Source organism: Chiloscyllium plagiosum, unplaced genomic scaffold, assembly GCF_037043375.1.
Source record: "Chiloscyllium plagiosum isolate Xiang-an unplaced genomic scaffold, Cpla_swu_hap1 HiC_scaffold_32, whole genome shotgun sequence".
In the NCBI taxonomy this organism is placed as follows: domain Eukaryota; kingdom Metazoa; phylum Chordata; class Chondrichthyes; order Orectolobiformes; family Hemiscylliidae; genus Chiloscyllium; species Chiloscyllium plagiosum.
The window spans coordinates 11,212,522-11,233,499 of record NW_028270170.1 but is presented as its reverse complement, the minus strand read 5'-3'; the positions used below and the strand labels follow the sequence as shown (position 1 = coordinate 11,233,499).

Genomic DNA, 20,978 nt, shown 5'->3' with positions numbered 1-20,978 from the left:
TTCTGGCACATCATGGTAGAACGAAAATGGAGAACTGTAGAACAGCATTTACAGGAAAGCCACACATACACAGATCAGATACTCAAATGCAGATGCAACCATTCCAACACCCACAAGTGGAGCTGCATCAGGACACTATTTAAACAAGCCACAACACACGAAAGCACTCCAGATTTGCGAGAAGCCAAGGAGAAACAGGAACAACTATTACCTGCTAAGCGCTATCTGCCGATTCCTGCACAACGGACCAAAACAGGAAGACAAAACGTGCACAGAGACTCTAGTCACTTTACCATACATCAAAGACATTTCAGAGATGACCACCAGACAACTCAAGCCCCCAGGAATCATGCTACCCCACAAACCTACTGCCACACTAAAACAACTAATTAATGAATTTAAAGGACTCCCATACCCACAGCCAACAGACCAAATGCAACATCTTAAGAGGGCTCTTGTAATGCAGTGGTAGGGTTTCTACATCTGAGCCATGAAGATGATAAATTCAGTCGACCTAGGAGGAGAGATGACAGGTCTACTTTTAAGGACTGCAACAAACATATTAGATTAGATTCACTACAGTGTGGAAACTTCGGCTCAACAAGCCCCCACCGACCCTCCGAAGAGCAACCCACCCAGACCCATTCCCCTACATTTACCCCCGACTAATGCACCTAACACTACGGGCAATTTAGCACGGCCAGTTCACCTAACCTGCACACCTTTGGCCTGTGAGAGGAAACCGGAGCGCCCAGAGGAAACCCACACAGACACGGGGAGAATGCGCAAACGCCACACAGACAGTTGCCTGAGGCGGGAATTGAACCTGGGTCCCTGACGCTGTGAGGCAGCAGTGCTAACCACTGAGCCACCCCTTATTGTAGAAACCAGCAGGAAACTAGCCACCAGGATACATGAGCACCAACTAGCCACCAGAAGACATGACCAACTATCACTCATATCCATACACACAAATGAAGAGGGACACCAGTTCATCTGGGACAATACATCCATCCTGCGACAGGCTAAACAAAGACACAATAGGAATTCCTAAAAGCCTAATATTCAAACCAGAACTCCATTAACAAACATATAGATTTGGACACCATTTACCAACCTCACAGAAACAGAACTGGAAATGATATCACCCACCACAACAAACTAAGACACATAAATAGCAAGCTGGAGAGCACACCAATACTTCACTGGAAGCTCACTGACAATGTTACTTAGCATGGTGACGAAACATCTGAAAGCAAACCCACCAGCTCAGTGAGCAAACAGCCAACGTGGTGGGACAAATGGCTGGAGAATGTTTAATTAGTCATTAACAAAGCAACTTGCTATTGGAAAAGTCTACAGTCAGCTCTCCATTTTCCTTTTTCGCATTTTACATACCCAGGGTGTCATCCTCTGTTATCCTCAGTTTTAAGACTTTGAATGCAATGGTAGTTCCAGCAGGGAACGATAAGCTCTGCTTCAAAGCTACACCAACTCCTCCTTTAGCCTAGCCCAAGAAAGAAAATGATAAAACTTAATATTGCAAATCAATGATTCTGACTTCTCAGGAAAATCAAAATTATTCAATAGGGTTTAGAAAAGAATTACTGAAATGTAACCAGAAATAAGCGGCTTCATTTACTTGACAAACTAGAGAAACTGAGATTTCTGAAATAAACTTAAAGGGGAATGGTTGCTACAGTGTGGAATCCAGCAGGAACAGCAGCCAGATAAAGAACTGGCAGAACCAATCACTGGGAAAAATATCAGAGAAAATCTGTCATCTCAGTGATGCACTGCTTTTCACAACTAACAATAATAATGGACATAAACCGTCAAAGAACAGAGGATAGAATTTTTACCTCAATGGTTAAAGTTGTGTTAGGTCAAAAATTAACAGACTTTAAGCCATTCCTTTAGAGAAACCCAATTACAGACACTCAGGAATGAACAAGTTAACAGAAAATTGTCAGCCTCTTTCTAGCTAACTTCAATTTCAGCCAGCTCAGCACAAATGATGAGTAAATTTTCCTTGTCATTCATAGCCCAAGCTAGTAAAAAACTTCTGAAACTCCTTCAAAACGTATTCCATAAATTTTGAATCCTTGAGGAGAAAAGGATCCAGATGCCAGTGCCGTGAATGTAGCCTTAACCTCAAAATACACCGCCGCGTGATCAGCGATAGCTATGTTCCCATTTTACAACCCATAATCGAATCCAGAAGGGCCAAGGGAGCCAGAAAAAGACCAATCCTCGTGTGACTTTTATGTGGGTTTGAAAAAAAGGTAAAGTCCCTGCCAGTAGGGTGAAGACATCTCCAAATGTTCATCTGTGCCAACTCCTCGCATAAGTCAGCCACCTGCTCGGCCTGCGAAGAGATAGTTGGGGGGCCATGAGGCGTCCTGTCCACTGTCGGATTCAAAAGGCAATTGAAATCCACCCCTCCCCATATAATCTGCCGTGTTCCAAGGGCACTCAGCCTAGAGAAGGCACTAATCAAAAATTTGAGAGGATGCACCGGAGGACAGTAGACATTTAAAATGCCATATTCCTCCCCATGTACTGGGGCCTTAAGTATCACAAACCGTCCTTGCTCACCTTTCACCTGCTCGAATAATGTGGATGGAAGACTTTTCTGGATAAGTACCACCACTCTCCTACTCGTAGTAGTAAAGGATGAAATAAATACCCAGTCATAACCCCCCTGTTGTAATTTCATGTGTTCCCCATTGTCAATATGGGTTTCCTGCGATGTCAACCCTTTCCCTCTTAAGGCTAGAAAGCACTTTCTTTTTCTTTTAATAGGCAAATGACTTCCCTTGATGTTCCAGGTGCACCATTTAACAAGACCCTTAGCCATATTCCTTTTCAAAGACACTTGAACCCCCAGGAGGGAGAACCTGCTCTCAATGCACCAAGCATAAGTAAGTAAAGACTCATACAGTCGCAGAATTGTGTATACAAAGACTACTCTATCAAACTACAAACGACTATTGCTACCAGAAAACTACAAAGAAAACCAACAGTAAAACCTTGAATGGAAGCCTCTCCCCCCCTGCCCATAGGGGGCACTCACCCTACCCATCCCCGCATTCACAGCTCCTTCCAGCCTGGTCTGTGCTCCAGCTTTAGGCAAAAAAGTCTAAACAAGGAGATGATCCTTAAATCAACAAAAAAAGAAAAAATCAGGATAAGCACTCTGCCCATCCCCGGCTCCATGTCAACCCTACTTGTGACTAAAAGAGAAAGAGAACCAAAAAAGGAGACAACAAAGATCAGCCATGAAATTTCCCATCCAGTTATAAAAATATAATAGGAACAACATAGAGTCATAAAGATGTACAGCACGGATCAGACCCTTCAGTCCAACCTGTCCATGCTGACCAGATATCCCAACCCAATCTAGTCCCACCTGCCAGCACCCGGCCTATATCCCTCCAAACCCTTCCTATTCATATACCCATCCAAACATATTCCAAGATTTTGTTTTTTAATTATTAGGGAAATAGAAAGAAAAAAAAGGGGAAGGGAAAACACAGGGAAAAAAGGAAAAAAGGATGAACATCAACCATATTCTTCAGACCGGTCGGTCTATTTTAAAGTGTCTACAAAGTTCTTGGCTCTATCTGCTGAGTCAAACAGATAAACTGAGTCCTTGTGGTTGAAACGGAGCACTGCGGGATACCTCATGGAGTATTGGATGCCCAGGTTCCTCAGCCTCTTTTTAACTTCATCGAAGGACTTCCTCTTTCGGATTATAGCTGCCGAGAAATCCTGGAAAAATATGATTTTTGGCCCCTTGTGCAGCAGTGCCTGTGGATCTATCCCCAGTGATCTGGAGGCTTTTATCACTTTTTGCTTGTCTGTGTGCAAGTGCATATAGACCAGGCCCGGACCTGCACACCACCCCCTGATAGGCCTTGTCAATGTGCAGCTGGCTGGACTCGATTTGAAGGCCCAGGAACTGCGGCTGCCAGCGTTCAAAGAAGCTGACTGCTGCCCACCTTCTTCACCCTCTGACCTCAGTTTTCAAGGTCGTTGACCTGGTCTCATAAGGCACGCACCTCCTGCTCCAGGGTCTGGATCCATCCGGACGATGGCTCGATCGCTGCTTCCAAGGCCTCCACCTCCACCCTCCACCTCCTCCATCGACTCCCTGAGGACCTGGAGCTCCCGTTCAGGCTTCTGCAGCATGGACGCAATGGGTTGTATCTGGGGACAGATCTCCTCATGGGTCTCCTCAATCACAGTCCCAACCTCTACGGTAAGTCTTGCCATCGCAGCCGTCACTTCCTATGAATCCGTCAGGTCCCCGGTGGTTCGGGAAGAGGCTGATGCTGTGACCTCTGGCGTGACTGGTGCTGCAGGAGAGTGTCCTCCCTGCTGCTGTCTGCTCGCTCCTTTTCCTTTTGGCATCCCTCCCACTCCCAAATATTAACAAATATGTGTTCTGTAAGGCTTTAAACTAATAACTCCTCCACATAAGTTCGCCAGGGATGACAAAAACACCAGTATGCCTTGTCTGTTAGGCAGAGCCGTCCATGACAGTTCTACAGAATCGCCGCCATCTTGCCGACTCCGAGAAAACATTCTTCACTGCTCCGACTTGCCCTATTCTTTCGCGATTTTATTTCAGTACCTTTTCTCAGTCCGAAAATGTCACTGAATGAGCAGTGAAATGTTGAAATTCACTTTTGTCCTGATTCTCTTTTTGTTTTGGGTTTTGCCAGATTGTATTGTGCATTCACAGAAGGTGGGCGTCATTGTCAAGATCAGCATTGACTGTCCTTCCCTAATCACTGACTGGTTTGTTAGGCCATCTCAGCGAACAATTAAGAGTCAATGACATTGCTGTAGATCTACAATCACATATAAACCAAATCGGTCAGGGGTAGCAGGTAATTGTTCCTAAAAGACCTTTGGGAATCGAATATATTTTTATGGAAATCCAGTGACAACCTAATCTGGCACAAGCTTATTTTCCTTCAGTTTTAAATTCCTCAACTGCAATGATAAGATTTGTACTCATGGCTTCAGATCACGTTATCCTAATGTTCAACAATAATGAATTCAAAATTACAACCACATTATGTTCACATATGAACTAACATTGCAAACATATTAGTTATGACTAAGTGATAAGGTTAAATGATACTCGCCTTCATTATCTTAGTTGGGACTTCCACTCCTGCATGTGCCTTGAAAAGGCTATTTAGGTCACATGGTCTATCTGTTTCCACCACTTCTAATATGATGTAAAAAACATTGTTACGCAGTTGTTTCACAAAATAGTGTCTTCTATTAATCTTCCTGAAAAGATAGAAGGAAAACAAAGGAGAATTTATATGTGTCAGAGAAGATACGTTCATCAAGGAGGAGATGATCTTGTTTTAACTATGAAAACCCATGAACCATGACAGTTCGTTAACATAGCCATTCCCCATTCCAAGTTGAAATGCTGTGCAATTTCAAACTCATACATATAAATTTAGGCTAGTGTGGCTCAATGATCATGTCCCTAGCTCTGAGCTAAAAGGCTTGGGTTCAAGCCCCACCTGTTCTCGAGGTAAGTTGTAACATGCCTAAACAGGTTGATCAAAAATATCTTCTCTGAACACTTCATAGAAAACAGGAAATTTTATATCTATATGAAATGCTCAGAATAATTTTACAGTATGACCCCTTATACAGATTCAGAAAAGTAAAGGCTGCTTTGCCCTAAATCAACAAATTAAGACACTTAAGCTTAGTACAATAATAGCATAACAGAACCATAGTTTACAAAGTGAAGCTCATTCCAATAATGTTCACAAAACTTACAAAATAATGATGATATTGGTGATGATAATGGATGTAGGACGATGGTAAATTCAAAATAAAGTCCATTATTTGAGTCTGTAAAAGGCTGCTATTACAAATTGCTCGCTGATACCCAGCAGAGTTTGGAGTTGAGACACACTGGAAAAATTCCCTGTTACAAAATCCTCTTTGTCTCCATGTGCCAGTTACTTCATTTGGGTTTGAGATAAAAGTACCTGTCCTTAGTAGCCTCAAGCAGCATCATTTCAGAGATTACTCGCTTCTTCATTTCCACAGTAGATATGATCTCAGCCACGCCACCTGATGCATGCATTCCTGCATCGACAGTACACACACTGGCATCTACTTCTCCCGAAATATAAAAGCTAGATCTCTCAGCATAGCCACTAAAATTTGAGGTTTGCAATCCTAGAAAAAAATAATCAAATTTGAATATTCCATCTCTCTCTCTCACACACACACATACACACTCTTATTTCAAATTTGAAGAAGAATTTTGACTTAGAATGCTGTGCAAATCTCAGCTCACCTCTCAATACTTGGCTTCTAGCTCCATTTAATCAACAGAAATGGTAGTGGAAGGGTTGACCTGCATTTTATTGAGTGTTTGACACTGTTGTCTATGATCAAAATGCCTCCAGACATGTTCAATAAATCCATGTAAACTCTAATGAAATGTATAACAAAACAAACTAAACATGGGATAAAATACTTAGAGTCAGAGAGTCATAGAAATATACAGCACAGAAATATACAGAACCTTCGGTCCAACTCATCCGTGCCAACCAGATAGCCTAACCTAATCTAGTCCCATTTGCCAGCACCTGACCCATATCCCTCTGAACCCTTCCTATTCATATACCCATCTAGATGCCTTTTCAATGTTGTAATTGTACCAGGCTCCACTGCTTCCTCTGGCAGCTCATTCATACACACACCACCCTCTGCGTGAAAAAGTTGCCCCTTAGGTCCCTTTTATATTTTGCCCCTTTCACCCTAAACCTATGCCCTCTAGTTCTGGAGTCCCCCACCCCAGGTAAAAGACTTTTCTATTTATTCTATCCAAGCCCCTCATGATTTTATAAACCTCTGTGAAGTCACCACTTAGCCTTCAATGCTCCAGGGAAAACAGCCCCAGCCTATTTAGAGTCTCCCTATAGCTCAAATCCCCCAACCCTTGCAACATCTTTGTAAGTCTTTTCTGAACCCTTTCAAGTTTCACAATATCCTTCCGATTGAAGGGAAACCAGAATTGCGCACAATATTTCAAAAGTGGCCTAACCAATGTCCTGTACAGCTGCAACATGAACTCCCAACACTTGCACTCAATGCTCTGATCAATAAAGGAAAGCATACCAAACGCCTTCTTCACTAACCTATCTACCCGCAAGTTCACTTTCAAGGAGCTATGAACCTGCACTCCAAGGTCTCTTTGTTCAGCAACTTCTATTGGCAATGATCATATTGACTAGTATTGACATTGCCTTGGATGCTTAGCTATGAGAAATTAAAAGGAACTCTTTTCATACTTAGATCCAGTCACATCTCAAGACAGAAACAGATCTGAGGAAACCATCATCATAGAATCTCTACTGTGTGGAAACAGGACCTACGGCCCAACAAATCCACACCGAACCTCTTAAGAATATCCCACCAAAACCCATTTACCCCTGACTAATGTACCTTACCGACACATCCCTGAACACTATGGACAATTTAGCATAGCCAATTCAACTAACCTACATGTCGTTTGGATTGTGGGAGGAAACCAGAGCACCCGGAGGAAACCCACACGTACACAGGGAGAATATGCAAACTCCACACAGACAGTCACCTGAGACTGGAACTGAACCCCAGGTTCCTGGCACTATGAGGCAGCAGTGCTAACCACTGAGCCATCATGCTGCCCATTCTAAGAGTACTTCATAGAATCATGGAATGATTAGAATTGTAGAACCACAAAAAGGAAGAAAGGAGCTATTTGGCTCATCTTGTCCATGCTGATGCAAAGACCCCAGATGCTCTTTCTTATCCCATCTTCCAGCAAATAGCCCATAACTCTGCAGCGTCCAGCACTTAAGGTGCAGATCCAGGGACTTTTTAGGATCTCTGCCTCAATCACTAACTCAGGCAATGAATTCCAGGCATCCACCGCCTCTGCAAAAATGTTTCTTTCTCATATTCCTCACTCAACCTTCTGCCACTTCACTTAATCAATGACCCCTGGTTTTTGAACTCTCTACAAAAAGAAACAGGCTCCGCATGTCTAATCAACCTCGATCCCTCACAATTTTATATGCCTCAATCATGTCACCCCTCAGCCTTCTCTGTTCGAAGGAAAATAATCCCAACTTTTCTCCCTGGAGCTACATTTTTACAGCCCTGGCAACATTCTAATAAATTTCCCCTGAACTCTCTCCAGTGTAATTACATCCTTGCTGTAATGTGCCAACTAGAACTGCACATAATATTCCAGTTGTGGCCTCACCAGTGTCTTATACAGTTTCATTATTATATCCTACTTTTATATTCTATAACTCTACCAATAAAGAACAGTATTCCATATGCCTTATTTACAACTTTATCCATCTGTCCCACTACATTTAGGGAGCTGTGCACTTGCACGTCAAGATCTCTCACTTTATTCCCATTTATTGCATATTCCCTTTTACTGTTTTGATCTTGGTAAATGCATTACCCCAAACTTACCAGAACTGAACTCCAAATGCCATTCTCTGCCCACTTCACCGACCCAATTATATCATTTTGGATTACATGGCAATATCTCTCTGGACATTAATGTAATATTAAAGGGTTAAACTGCACTGAGTGAACAGTCTGGAAGTGGGTGGGGCTGACATTCATGCAAGAATGCCAATCACCCAACTAGACAGTCGACTGCTACTACTCCCCCTACTGTTATCAAATTAAACTATCACTCAATCTCTTACATTCATAAATGCTTTCATAAGCCATTCCCGGCAGCGAGGTATGTCGCACCTTCATTGTCTTGGGGAATAACTGAGTCAGGAAATTATTTGCATAATGATTCCCTGGCATTAGGGCATTTACATTTGTATTATCTCTGATGATAATCTCATCCTACCATTGTACCTGGGGTAACGTGATTGCGAGGGAGTGACTGCGGGTTGTCTTGAGTGGCATGTGACTGTGGGGAAGTGGGGAAGTGGCCATAATACCTGTAAGCATGTTCAGGGCCTCACTTTGACTCGACTCTGCACACCTGCGAAGAGGGTCAAAGGGGGTCACCTAACTTGTGTAAGCTTTCATAAACTGTTTGCAGAAGTTGGTGTGTGCGATTGCATCTCGTGTGTAAAACCTCAGGAAAAGAACTTAACACTGACAATGAAGGATATTCTATTTTATTCCAAGCCAAGTTTAGATTCCATTCAACACATTGCCCTGTATCCCATGGGCTCTTACATTTTTGACCAGTTTGCCATGTGGAACCTTGTCAAATGTCTCACTGAAGTCCAAGTAGTTATCATCCACTGCACTAGCCTCCACAATACTCCTTTTCACTTCCTCAAAGTGTTCAATCAAATTTGTAAGGCACAGCTTCCCCTGAACAAAGCCATGCTGACTACCCTTGACTAGTCTATATCTTTCTAAGTGACAGTTTATCCAATCTCTCAGGATGATTTCAGCACTTTGACAACTACCGAAGTAAGACTAACTAGCCTAGAATTTTTGGGATATTTCCTTCTTACCATTTTTAAACAATGGAACCGCATTTGTAACTAAGATTGCACTGTAATGGTGACTTATAGACTTTTCACTGTACTCATTTGGGTACATGTAACAATAAAGCTAATTCAATTCAATTCAACTCAGAGAAGTGATACTGCATCACGGGTTTAATGACTTATCCAAAATTGAATGTTAAAGGTTCCAATGTGTTCATTTAAAAAATGAGTTAGTGTGGGTATGACTGGCTTGGCTAGCATTTACTGCCCAGATGGCAGTTAAGAGTTACAAACATTGCTGTGGATCTGGAGACACATGTAGCCCAGATTTTCTTGCTTAAAGGGCATGAGTGAATTCAATGGACTTCTACAACTCTCGGTGATCATGTGGTTGCCACTAAACTAACTATTTTTTAATTACAGATTTTAAATTAGTCCAAAAATAGAGGGTGTAAGTGGGAGGTGAGAGGGGAAAGATATAAAAGGGACCTAATGGCCAACCTTTTCACACAGAGGGTGGTGCATGTATAGAATGAGCTGTCGGAGGAAGTGGTAGAGGCTGGTACAATTGCAACAAATGCATCTGGATGGTTATCTGAATAGAAAGGGTTTAGAGGGATACGGGCGAAATGCAGGCAAATGGGACTATATTAATGCAGAATATCTGGTTTGCTTGGATGAGTTGGACCAAAGGGTCTGTTTCTGTGCTATACAATTCCATGACTCAATCACTCTAAATTCCACCATCCACCATGGTGAGACTTGAACCACGTTCTATGAACATTAACTTGAGGTTGTGGATTACTAGTCCAATGACATCACCAGCTCCCTTTATGATGGAGAGCCCAACATTCTGCAACACAGTTCTACTGGGGATAAGCTAGAGTTCTCTGAGATAGTAAAACTAAAATAAACAGTAAAATATTACAGTAACGCATCAATGTGAAAACACAGCTTTGCTTGATCAAATTAACCAGCATGAAGAAGGGATAGTAAGAATATAAAACAACAGCTTAAATTGCCAGGTAAATGGTAACTAGAAATGTATAAAAGAGGGAGGAAGTAGCATTGTGAAACCAATAAACTGGGAATCACTGTCCAGCTTGTGACCCTAGGTCAGGAACCTAGAGAATACAAGTGATCTTCAGATCAGAGCCTGACCATCCCATTTTATTGCTAGTATGCTGTACAAGGAGTCGGGTGTGTATATTTGTGTTCCTAATAAACTGTGTGATTTAATTCATATTGCTTGAGTATTTATCTGATTACTCTGTTTCACTTTGTGCAGAGAGATATTACTAAAAAGCAAATCAATTACCAATGTCTAAATCTTTGCCATCCTTTAATATGTCAGCCAGTGTGATGGATGTTGGGATGTATTTGTCTTTTGTGAAAAACCAAGTTCTCTTCTTTTTCTTGATGATGTGCAGGGGCTTGAAGTCATCGGAAAAATAGGGACTTGTGGCAGGAATCAGTGTGCTACCATAAGGGTCAATTTCATTCACAATTTTCTGAGTTGCCTTGTGAAACATGATGTACAAATCTACAAACATAAAATATGAATTGATTTATAATTATACATTGAAACTGAAACAATAAACTGGGTTAGAATTACATCATTATGAGAACATTAGATATAAGAGCCATTTGGTCCATCAAATTTGTTCAATGATTTCATAACTGAACTGATAAACCTCAACTGCACTTTCCTATTTTTCAGATAACCCTTGATTTTCCTCAAATTAACAATAATGTCTATTGCAGCCTTGAATCTATCTAACAACGCAACATCTACATCCCTCTGCAGTAAAGAATTTCACAGATTCACAACGTTGTGAGAGAAGACATTCCCTTCATCACAATCCTAATTGGATGATCCCTTATGCTGAGTTTATGCCCTTGAACCCTTGGCTGTCCTACAAGAGAAAACAACGTCTTCTCTGCCAAGTCCATCAAAAATCGTATGTGTTTCCATAATGTCTCCTCTCATTCTTCTATGTTCTAATGAGAACAGGTCCAACCTACCCAACCTCACTGTATAAGAAAATCCCTCCATACCCAATACTCTGGATTGACTGAAATGTTATTTTATCTTGCTTTAGATAAGGGGACAAAAACTGATCACAATATTCCACATGTGGACCAGCCAGTGTCTTTTATAATTTAGCAAGATGTCCCCATTTTTTCATAAATCCTAGAGAAACTCACCACGTCTGGCACTATCTTGGGAGAGAGAAATATGGTTTAATGTTTTTAGGATAATATGAATGTTCTTCAGAAGTTTTTCTTCTCTCTCCACAGACCTGAGTTCAACCAGCATGGTCTGTTTTTGGCAAGTTTTGAGAAGATTTATAGCTCAGGTTGAGGTTCTGGATGTAGGTTTGTTCACTGAGCCTCCAGTCTGAAAAACAACCCTCCACCTCCCTCTGTCTTCTACGTTTGAGCCAGTTCTGTATCCAAATGGCTAGTTCTCCCCGTATTCCGTGAGATCTAACCTTGCTAATCAGTCTCCCATGGGGAACCTTGTCGAACACCTTACTGAAGTCCATTTAGATCACATCTACTGCTCTGCCCTCATCAATCTTCTTTGTTACTTCTTCAAAAAACTCAATCAAGTTTGTGAGACATGATTTCCCAAGCACAAAGCCATGTTGACTATCCCTAATCAGTCCTTGCCTTTCCAAATACATGTACATCCTGTCGCTCAGGATTCCTTCCAACAACTTGCCCACCACCGAGGTCAGGCTCACCGGTCTGTAGCTCCCTGGCTTGTCTTTACTGCCCTTCTTAAACAGTGGCACCATGTTTGTCAACCTCCAGTCTTCCGGCACCTCACCTGTGACTATCGATATTACAAATATCTCAGCAAAAGGCCCAGCAATCACTTCTCTAGCTTCCAGAGTTCTCAGGTATACTGCATATGGGCAATAAATAGCGGGTCTAAATAAAGATTAGGAATTTGTCCAGGCTTGGTAGGTGGAAATACAGGCCTGTTTCTGCCTATATTGTATAAATCCAAATATATTACACCCACTGTATCTTGCTGGTTACCTCTTCAAAGAATTCTGCTAAATTTGACTGACTGCAACAATTAGTATTACATTTAATGTCCAATTTATTAATTCTTATTCCTTAATTTCTACATTAGGGTGCTACTATATGGTGAGAGAAAAAAGCAGAGGGAAAATTATTCCACATCAGTGACCCCTCCCCACTGCCCAGTGAGACAGCCCAGGACCATGGCACTCACTCGCCCCTTTGATTTTATCCAGTATGCAGTCGGGGGTTTGTGCTGGGAAGTTGGGGTAAATCATGTAAAAACATAAAGAAAAAGTGTGTTTATAGATTTTCCTCAAGTGAGGACAGAGCTGGGATGGGGGAGGGAGAATGGTGAAAGAGGGGGGTGTGCGTGGGGGTTGCATACCAATGGGGGGACTCTCTTGTGATGTAGGGATAGTGTACCCACCACTGAGGCGGGAGGTCTTGGATCAAGCTGCACATGTTCATTCTCTGAACAAACTGATTAGAAAACAATATCTACAATGGTAGATTGCCCCGTGTTCAGTGATTTAATCAGGAGCTGGGACTGGGGGGGGAGGGGAAGGGGGAGTTTTTCTGGGGGGGAGGAGGAGTTGCCTGGAGCTGGGAAGGTCCTGTTTCACTCCCTCCCTCCCGGTGACAGGATCCATCCCCCGCAGGGACCCCAAAGGAAATTCCATCGGGAGGCAGCTCAGGGGGGCTCCGGGATCGGGATTGGGATCAACTTTCACAAACTTTAAAGACCCGTTCCTGACTGGAGCCGGGGGAGGGGAGCTCGGGTGGATCTCCCGGCGGTGGGCGGGACCAGATCCCATGGATCCAGAGGCAAGATCCAGGGAAAGTGACCCCCCACTCAGAGGAGGGGCTGTACCTCCCCCCGGGGGGGTGGGGGAGGGAGACTGGGGGAAAGTCTGCAACCCCAGGGTGGTGGGGGGTGAGGGGGGGGGGGGGGGGGTGAGTGTTGTTGGGTGGGTGATGGGCTGTTGTTGGGGGTAAGGGAGAGGGCTCCCTGGATGAACACCCACCTCCTCATAACCGCAGCCGCAGTGAGTCTTACCTTTGGGTCCAGTCCTTCTGTCTCCCTCCCTCTGCCTCACGCTGGCTCTATTTAAAGGTTCTTTCACCCACCCTCCTCCCAGAGAGTCCCACCCCCTCAACCCCCACCGCCTTGAGATACAAGGCGTTGTTCCATTCCTGTCTGAAATGTGAAAGATGGGGTGGGCGTTTCTCTGCATTACAGATGTGGCTACAACTCAAAAGTGGCTGAGCAACTTTAAAATGCCTTGAAGCTCAGCAAGTCTGAGAAAGTCGAATTAATGTTTCGGCTCCAGTGATTATCCTTCAGAACACTGCACCAGGTTAGGTGAATTGGACACGCTAAATTGCCCGTAAATGTAAGGGAATGGGTCTGGGTGGGTTGCTCTACGGAGGATCGGTGTGGACTTGTTTGGCCAAAGGGCCTGTTTCCACACTGGAAGTCATCTAATCTAAAAAAGTGTTAATTCTGCTTTACCTGCACAGATGCTGCCAGACCTGCTGATTTTGCCAGCAATTTCTGTTTTTGTTTCAGATCTTCAACATCCGCAGTTTTTTTTGTATTAAAATGATTTGGCATCGACACATATTGTGAAACGCGCTTCTGCATGCAAGTTTACATTATCACTTTAAACATATGGGTTGTGGTTGGGGGGGGGGGGGGGGGAGAGTTGTTTTCTTTCATCTTTGGCCATTGCAATGTCCTTTCTGAAGAGTTTAGACATCAATGTGAAACTTTCAGTGGAGTGCAATATCTGAGCTTTCTGCTACATTCAGTCCCGTCAGAAACTAGCAGAGGTTCAGAAGTAATTTTAAATTTATCTCCTGGAAATATAGAAAATATAAGCAGGAGCAGGCCATTGGGCCCTTTAAACCTGCTCTGCCACTCAGTATGATCCAGCTCAGTCCCCTATTCCTGCTTTCTTTCCATAACGTAAGAGTGTTACAGCACAGAAACAGTCCCTTCGGTCCAACCAGTCCATGCCGACCATAATCCCAATTTAAACTAGTCCCATCTGCCTGCACTTGGCCCATATCCTGCCCGACGTTTCTTATTCATGTACTTATCCAAATGCCTTTTAAACATCCTCAGTGTTTACCCGCATCGACCACTTCCTCTGGAAGTTTATTCCACACACCAGCCACTCTGCGTGTAAGAAAGTTGCCCTTCAAGTCTTTTTTAAATCTTCCCCCTTTCGCCTTAAAGATATGCCCCCAGTCTTAAATTCCCTCACCCAAACAAAAAGACACCCGCCATTCTTTAATTCTTTAATGATTCTTTAATTTTGTGGGCGGCACGGTGGCACAGTGGTTAGCACTGCTGCCTCACAGCGCCTGAGACCCGGGTTCAATTCCCGCCTCAGGCGACTGACTGTGTGGAGTTTGCACGTTCTCCCCGTGTCTGCGTGGGTTTCCTCCGGGTGCTCCGGTTTCCTCCCACAGTCCAAAGATGTGCAGGTCATGTGAATTGGCCATGCTAAATTGGCAGTAGTGTTAGGTAAGGGGTAAATGTAGGGGTATGGGTGGGTTGCGTTTCGGCGGGTCGGTGTGGACTTGTTGGGCCGAAGGGCCTGTTTCCACACTGTAATGTAATCTAATCTAATCTATTCACCTTATCAATACCCTTTATGAGTTTATAAACCTCTCTAAGGTCACCTCTCAATTTCCCATGCTCCAGTGAAATAAATCCTAACCCCAGCTGTACAGCAATTGCTTAGGCCATTTTTTGAATATTGTGTGCAATTCGGGTCTCCTTTCCATCGAAGGATGTTGTGAAACTTGAAAGGGTTCAGAAAAAGACTTATGAGGATGTCACCAGGGTTGGAGGATTTGAGCCATAGGGAGAGGCTGAATAAGTTGGGGCTGTTTTCCCTGGAGTGTCGGAAGCTGAGGGGTGGCCTTATTGAGGTTTATAAAATAGTGAGGGGCATGGATAGGATAAATAGACAAAGGTTTTTCCCTGGGGTGGGGGAGTCCAGAACTAGAGGGCATAGGTTTAGGGTGAGAGGGGAAAGATATAAAAGAGACCTAAGGGACACCTTTTTCATGCAGAGGGTGGTACATGTATGGAAAGAGCTGCCAGAGGAAGTGGTGGAGGCTGGTACAATTGCAACATTTAAAAGGCACCTGGATGTGTATATGAATAGGAAGGGTTTGGAGGGATATGGGCTGGGTGCTGGCAAGTGGGACTAGATTAGCTTGGGATATCTGGTCAGCATGGATGAGTTGGAGCGAAGGGTCTGTTTCCATGCTGTACATCTCTATGACTCTACGACTCTCCATCCTCTCCTTATAACTCAAACCCGCCATTCCTGGCAACATCCTGGTAAATCTTTTCTGAACCCTCTCCAGCTTAATGATATCCTTCCTTTACCAGGGTGACCAGCACTGGACACAGTACTCCAAAAGAGGCTTCACCAACGTCCTGTACAACCTCAACAAGACATCCCAACTGCTATACTCAAATGTCTGAGCAATGAAGGCAAGCATGCCAAACAACTTCTTAACCACCCTGTCTACATATGGCACAAACGTCGAAGAATTCTGTGCCTGAACCCTGAGGTCTGTTCATTCAGCAACACTACCCAGTGCTGTACATGACAACTGTATCTATCTCCTACTTGAAAACATCAACCACTTTCTGTGACAGAGTCCTGAAGAAGGGTTACAACTGAAATGTCAACTTCTTCCACCTCCTGATGCTGCCTGGCTTGCTGTGTTCTTCCAGCCTTCTGCCTGTCTATAGAGGATTACACAGGGTCAGCACTCTCTGAATGAAGAAATTCAGTAAAGGCACGGTGGCTCAGTGGTTAGCACTGCTGCCTCACGGTCCCAGGTTCAATTCCAGCCTTGGGTGACTGTCTGTGGGGTGTTTGCACATTCTCCCTGTGTCTGTGTGGGTTTCCTCCTGCAGGCCAGGTGAATTGGCCATGCTAAATTGCCTATAGTGTTAAGTGCATTAGTCAGAGGGGAAATGGGTCTGGGTGGGTTACTCTTTGGAGGGTCAGTGTGGATTGGTTGGGCCAAAGGGCCTGTTTCCACACTGGAGGAATCTAATCTTTCTTAGTGCTAAAGGGACTACCCAATATCCTCAGATCAGTCACCCTAGTTCTGGAATCCACTGCTATAAGCCACATCCTTTCTGCATTTACCCCATCTTGTTCTGTGAGAAGTTTATAGGTTCTATGAGATTGTCCCTTTTTCCTCTGAATGGCATGAATACAGTCCCAATCCATCCAATCACTCTTCATACATCAGAAATCAGTCCTAATTAAGTATTAAATATTCACACGTCCTGCATGTCATCATTTCTGGGTTTCTACAATGCAACACCCTCACTTATTTCCTGCCAACGTTAAGGTTCAGAATGCAGGCAAAGATGCACCACTAGTCCATGGTCTCTGACCTGAGGAATGAAACAAACACAGACAATTCTGGAGAAACTCAACAGGTCTGGCAGCATCTGTAGAGAGAGAAGCAGAGTTAATGTTTTGAGTCCATGGACCCTTCTGCAGAAGATTTGGAATGGATTTCTGATTGTGGATTCATAATTCTCTGAGGAGGTGCTGGTGACTTTTTTTTAAAAATCAGCTGATTAGGATGAGTCATAGGAGAAAGTGACAGCTGCAGATGCTGGAGATCAGAGCTGAAAATGTGTTGCTGGAAAAGCGCAGCAGGTCAGGCAGCATCCAAGGAACAGGAGAATCGATGTTGTTCCTGAAGAAGGGCTTATGCCCGAAACATCGATTCTCCTGTTCCTTGGATGCTGCCTGACCTGCTGCGCTTTTCCGGCAACACATTTTCAGCTAGGATGAGTCATAACCCACCTTCTGCACATGAGCTCCCTCTTTATTGAATTCACATTTCACTACCTTCCATGTGGAATTTGATCCCCTGTCATGACCCAGAGCCTCTGGATTATCAGACCAGTAATAATTCCATTACCTTCACCCAACTCCCAAATTATTTCTATTGGATTTGTTTGGACACCACCATTGTAGGCTGAATCTCAAACAATGACAAGACAGAATACAGGAAAGACACAGAGTGCTTGGTGGCATGATGTAAAAATAACAAGCTGTCCCTCAACATCATCACAATGAAACATCTAGTCATTGACTTCAGGAAGCAAGGTGGACGGCACACCTCTGTCTACATCAATGGATTAGGTTGGAGATGGTTGACAGCGTCACATTCCTGGGAGTGATGCTCACCAACAATCTGCCCTGGCCCACCCATGTTGATGCTGTGGTCAAGAAAACACAAGAACACCTCTATTCCTCGGGAGGCTATATCCATAACAGCTCTAACCAATTTTTATAGATACACCACATATAACATTCTATCCAGATGCATCATGGCTTGGTACAGTAACTGCTTTGCCCAGGATGGTAAGAAACTACAGGGTGTTATGAGCATAGCCCAGTCCATCACACAAGCCAACCTTCCATCCATTGACTCCATCTCCACTTCTCACTGCCTCAGAAAGGCAGCCAACATCATCAAAGATTCCCCTCCCCCCTCCCTCCCACCACCCAGGTTATAATCACTTCCAACCTCTTCCATCAGGCAGAAGATACAAAATCTTAAACAGGTGTGGCAACAAATTCAAGGCCAGTCTCATCCCCGCTGTTCTTACACTTCTCAGTGGGCATCTTAAATTTGAAATATTAATGTTGATCTCTCTCTTTGTGCAAGGAGAAAGTGAGGACTGCAGATCCTGATTCATCAGGAATGAAGGGCTTAAACCCGAAATGTCAATTCTTCTGCTCCTCAGATGCTGCCTGACCTGCTGTGCTTTTCCAGCACCACACTCTTCACTCTCTCTTTGTGTACCTTCTCTGCAGCTATAACATTATATTCTTCACTCTGTTCTATTATCCTATTAATGCACTTTGTATGGTATGATCTGTCTGTACCTAGGTCCATGTGACAATAATAAATTAAATCAAAAACACAGTATATGAATAGGAAGGGTTTGGAGGGATATGGGCTGGGTGCTGTCAGGTGGGACTAGATTGGGTTGGGGTATCTGGTTGGCATGGACGAGTTGGACCAAAGGGTCTGTTTCCATGCTGTACATCTCTATGACTCCATGACTCTGTGGCAGGTAAGGATTTGAATCCAGAACTTCTGGCCCAGAGACAGGGAAACTATCACTAAACAACAAGATTCTCTTGAATTAGCTTTTTTTTGTCTTAGATTCCAATTAACACACCCAGTGGGCTCACATTACATCATTGGTTTCAAGGTATTTGTGGTCATGTGGTACAAGTGACAGGTCCTGGCTCATGTCTCACTTGGCCTGGAGGTATTTAAGAATTCATTTGAGCAAGTTGATTAGAATTGTATGTGTCAGGACTTGGTGTTGTATCTTCAACTGGAGGGAAGGAGGGGAGAATGGTCGTGCTGGCTAGGAGATTAAATTCAGCTTTGTCTCCAGTTGTGTAATGCAGAGACAAGAAACAAAATGTTCCTAATGAGAAAAAGCTCCGGAGTAAGAAGAAGCACACTTGGGCGGAAGCAGCCTTGAGGAAACCCGAGTGAAACAAAAACTCTCACAACAGCAAACACCTCAAAGCGAAACTGCCCTTCCATGCTCGCTGTCTGAGTGAACATTGCATTTGACACTTTGGCTCAGTTCGTGGCAATTTGTGTATGAGAGGGAGATATGACTGTCATTTTTCATTAGTGTTTCTGAGAGAAAATGTGACACACACACAGCTCCACACACACACACACAGCTCCCCCCCCCCCCCCCCCCCCCCACACACACACAGAGCGCGCGCACACACACACACACACACCCTGGCCACAAATTAAAAGTAAAATCACTTTCTATCTGAGGTGAGGAGTGACCAAATGACAAAGGTGATGAATAATGACTGAAAGTGCAAAAAAGGTGATGATGAGATGATTGAGGTGAGGAAAGTCAGGACCATAGTTAGCAGTGCTGGTAAGAATCATGGACAGTTTAGGAATAGAATATCTCCACGAAAGCAAGTGGAATCCCCGGGGTATGAAGCTTTCATTATTTCTGTCATAGAGTCCAATAGCACAGACACAGACCCTTTTGTCCAACTCGACCATGCCGAGCAGTTATCCTTAATTAATCTAGTCCCATTTGCCAGCATTTGGCCCATATTCCACTAAATCCTTCCTAAGCATATGCACATCCAAATGCTTTTTAAATAGACAATAGACAATAGACAATAGGTGCAGGAGTAGGCCATTCAGCCCTTCGAGCCTGCACAGCCATTCAATATAATCATGGCTGATCATTCCTAATTAGTATCCTGTTCCTACCTTATCTCCAGGAACAGGAAATGTTGTAATTATACCAGCCATCTCCACTTCCTCCAGCAGCTCATTCCATATACGCAACACCCTCTGCATGAAAAAATTTGCCTCTCAAATCCCTTTTAAATCTTCCCGCTCTCACACTAAACCATTTGCCCTCTAGTTCTGGACTCCGCCACCCCAGGATAAAAGATCTTGTTTATTTACCCTCTCCATGCCCCTCATGATTTTATAAACCTCTGTAAGGTCACCCCTAGCCTCCCACGCTCCAGGGAAAACAGCTTCAGACTGTTCAGCCTCTTCCCATAGCACAAACCCTCCAGGCCTGCCAATATTCTTGGAAATCTTTTCTGAACCCTTTCAAGTTTTACAACATTCTTCCTATGGGAGGAAGACCAGATTTGCACACAATATACCAAAAGTGGCCTAACCAATTTCCTGTAAGCTGCAACCTGACCTCCCAACGCATAAGCCCTTCTTCAGGAATGAGGGAGGTGTGTCAAGCAGGCTAAAATAAAAGGTAGGGAGGAGGGACTTGGGGGAGGGGCATTGGGAATGCGATAAGTGGAAGGAGGTTAAGGTGAGGGTGATAGGCCGGAGAGGGGGTGGGGGCGCAGAGGTCAGGAAGAAGATTGCAGGTCAAGAAGGCGGTGCTGAGTCCGAGGGTTGGGACTGAGATAAGGTGGGGGGAGGGGAAATGAGGAAGATGGAGAAATCTGCATTCATCCCTTGTGGTTGGAGGGTTCCTAGGCGGAAGATGAGGCGCTCTTCCTCTTGGCATCGTGTTGCCATGGTCTGGCGATGGAGGACGCCAAGAACCTGCATGTCCTTGGCGGAGTGGGAGGGGGAGTTAAAGGGTTCCGCCACGGGGCGGTTGGGTTGGTTGGTGCGGGTGTCCCAGAGGTGTTCTCTGAAACGTTCCGCAAGTAGGCGGCCTGTCTCTCCAATGTAGAGGAGGCTACATCGGGTGCAGAAGATGCAATACATGATGTGTGTGGAGGTGCAGGTGAATTTGGAACGGATATAGAAGGATCCCTTGGGGACTTGGAGGGAAGTGAGGGGGGAGGTGTGGGCGCA

General features: G+C 44.1%; 1 protein-coding gene across 4 annotated transcripts in view; it reads right to left on the bottom strand.

The window, feature by feature from the left end:
- LOC148141745 (gasdermin-A3-like) overlaps window positions 1–13,654 on the bottom strand; it is a 30,979-nt gene extending 17,325 nt beyond the window's left edge. For 2 of the 4 annotated variants that reach the window (XM_087977779.1, XM_087977780.1), the window contains exons 1-5: window positions 13,624–13,654; window positions 10,846–11,070; window positions 6,036–6,228; window positions 5,160–5,310; window positions 1,399–1,507 (exon numbers count right to left, since the gene is read on the bottom strand). In XM_087977779.1, coding sequence (XP_087833905.1) covers window positions 1,399–1,507; window positions 5,160–5,310; window positions 6,036–6,228; window positions 10,846–11,059 — 667 coding nt within the window. In that variant the 5' untranslated portion in view covers window positions 11,060–11,070; window positions 13,624–13,654. Of the gene's footprint in view, window positions 1–1,398; window positions 1,508–5,159; window positions 5,311–6,035; window positions 6,229–6,349; window positions 6,488–10,845; window positions 11,071–13,623 lie in introns of those variants that run through there. The other 2 variants (XM_087977778.1, XM_087977781.1) reach the window with 2 other exon arrangements.
- Window positions 13,655–20,978: the final 7,324 nt, after the last annotated feature.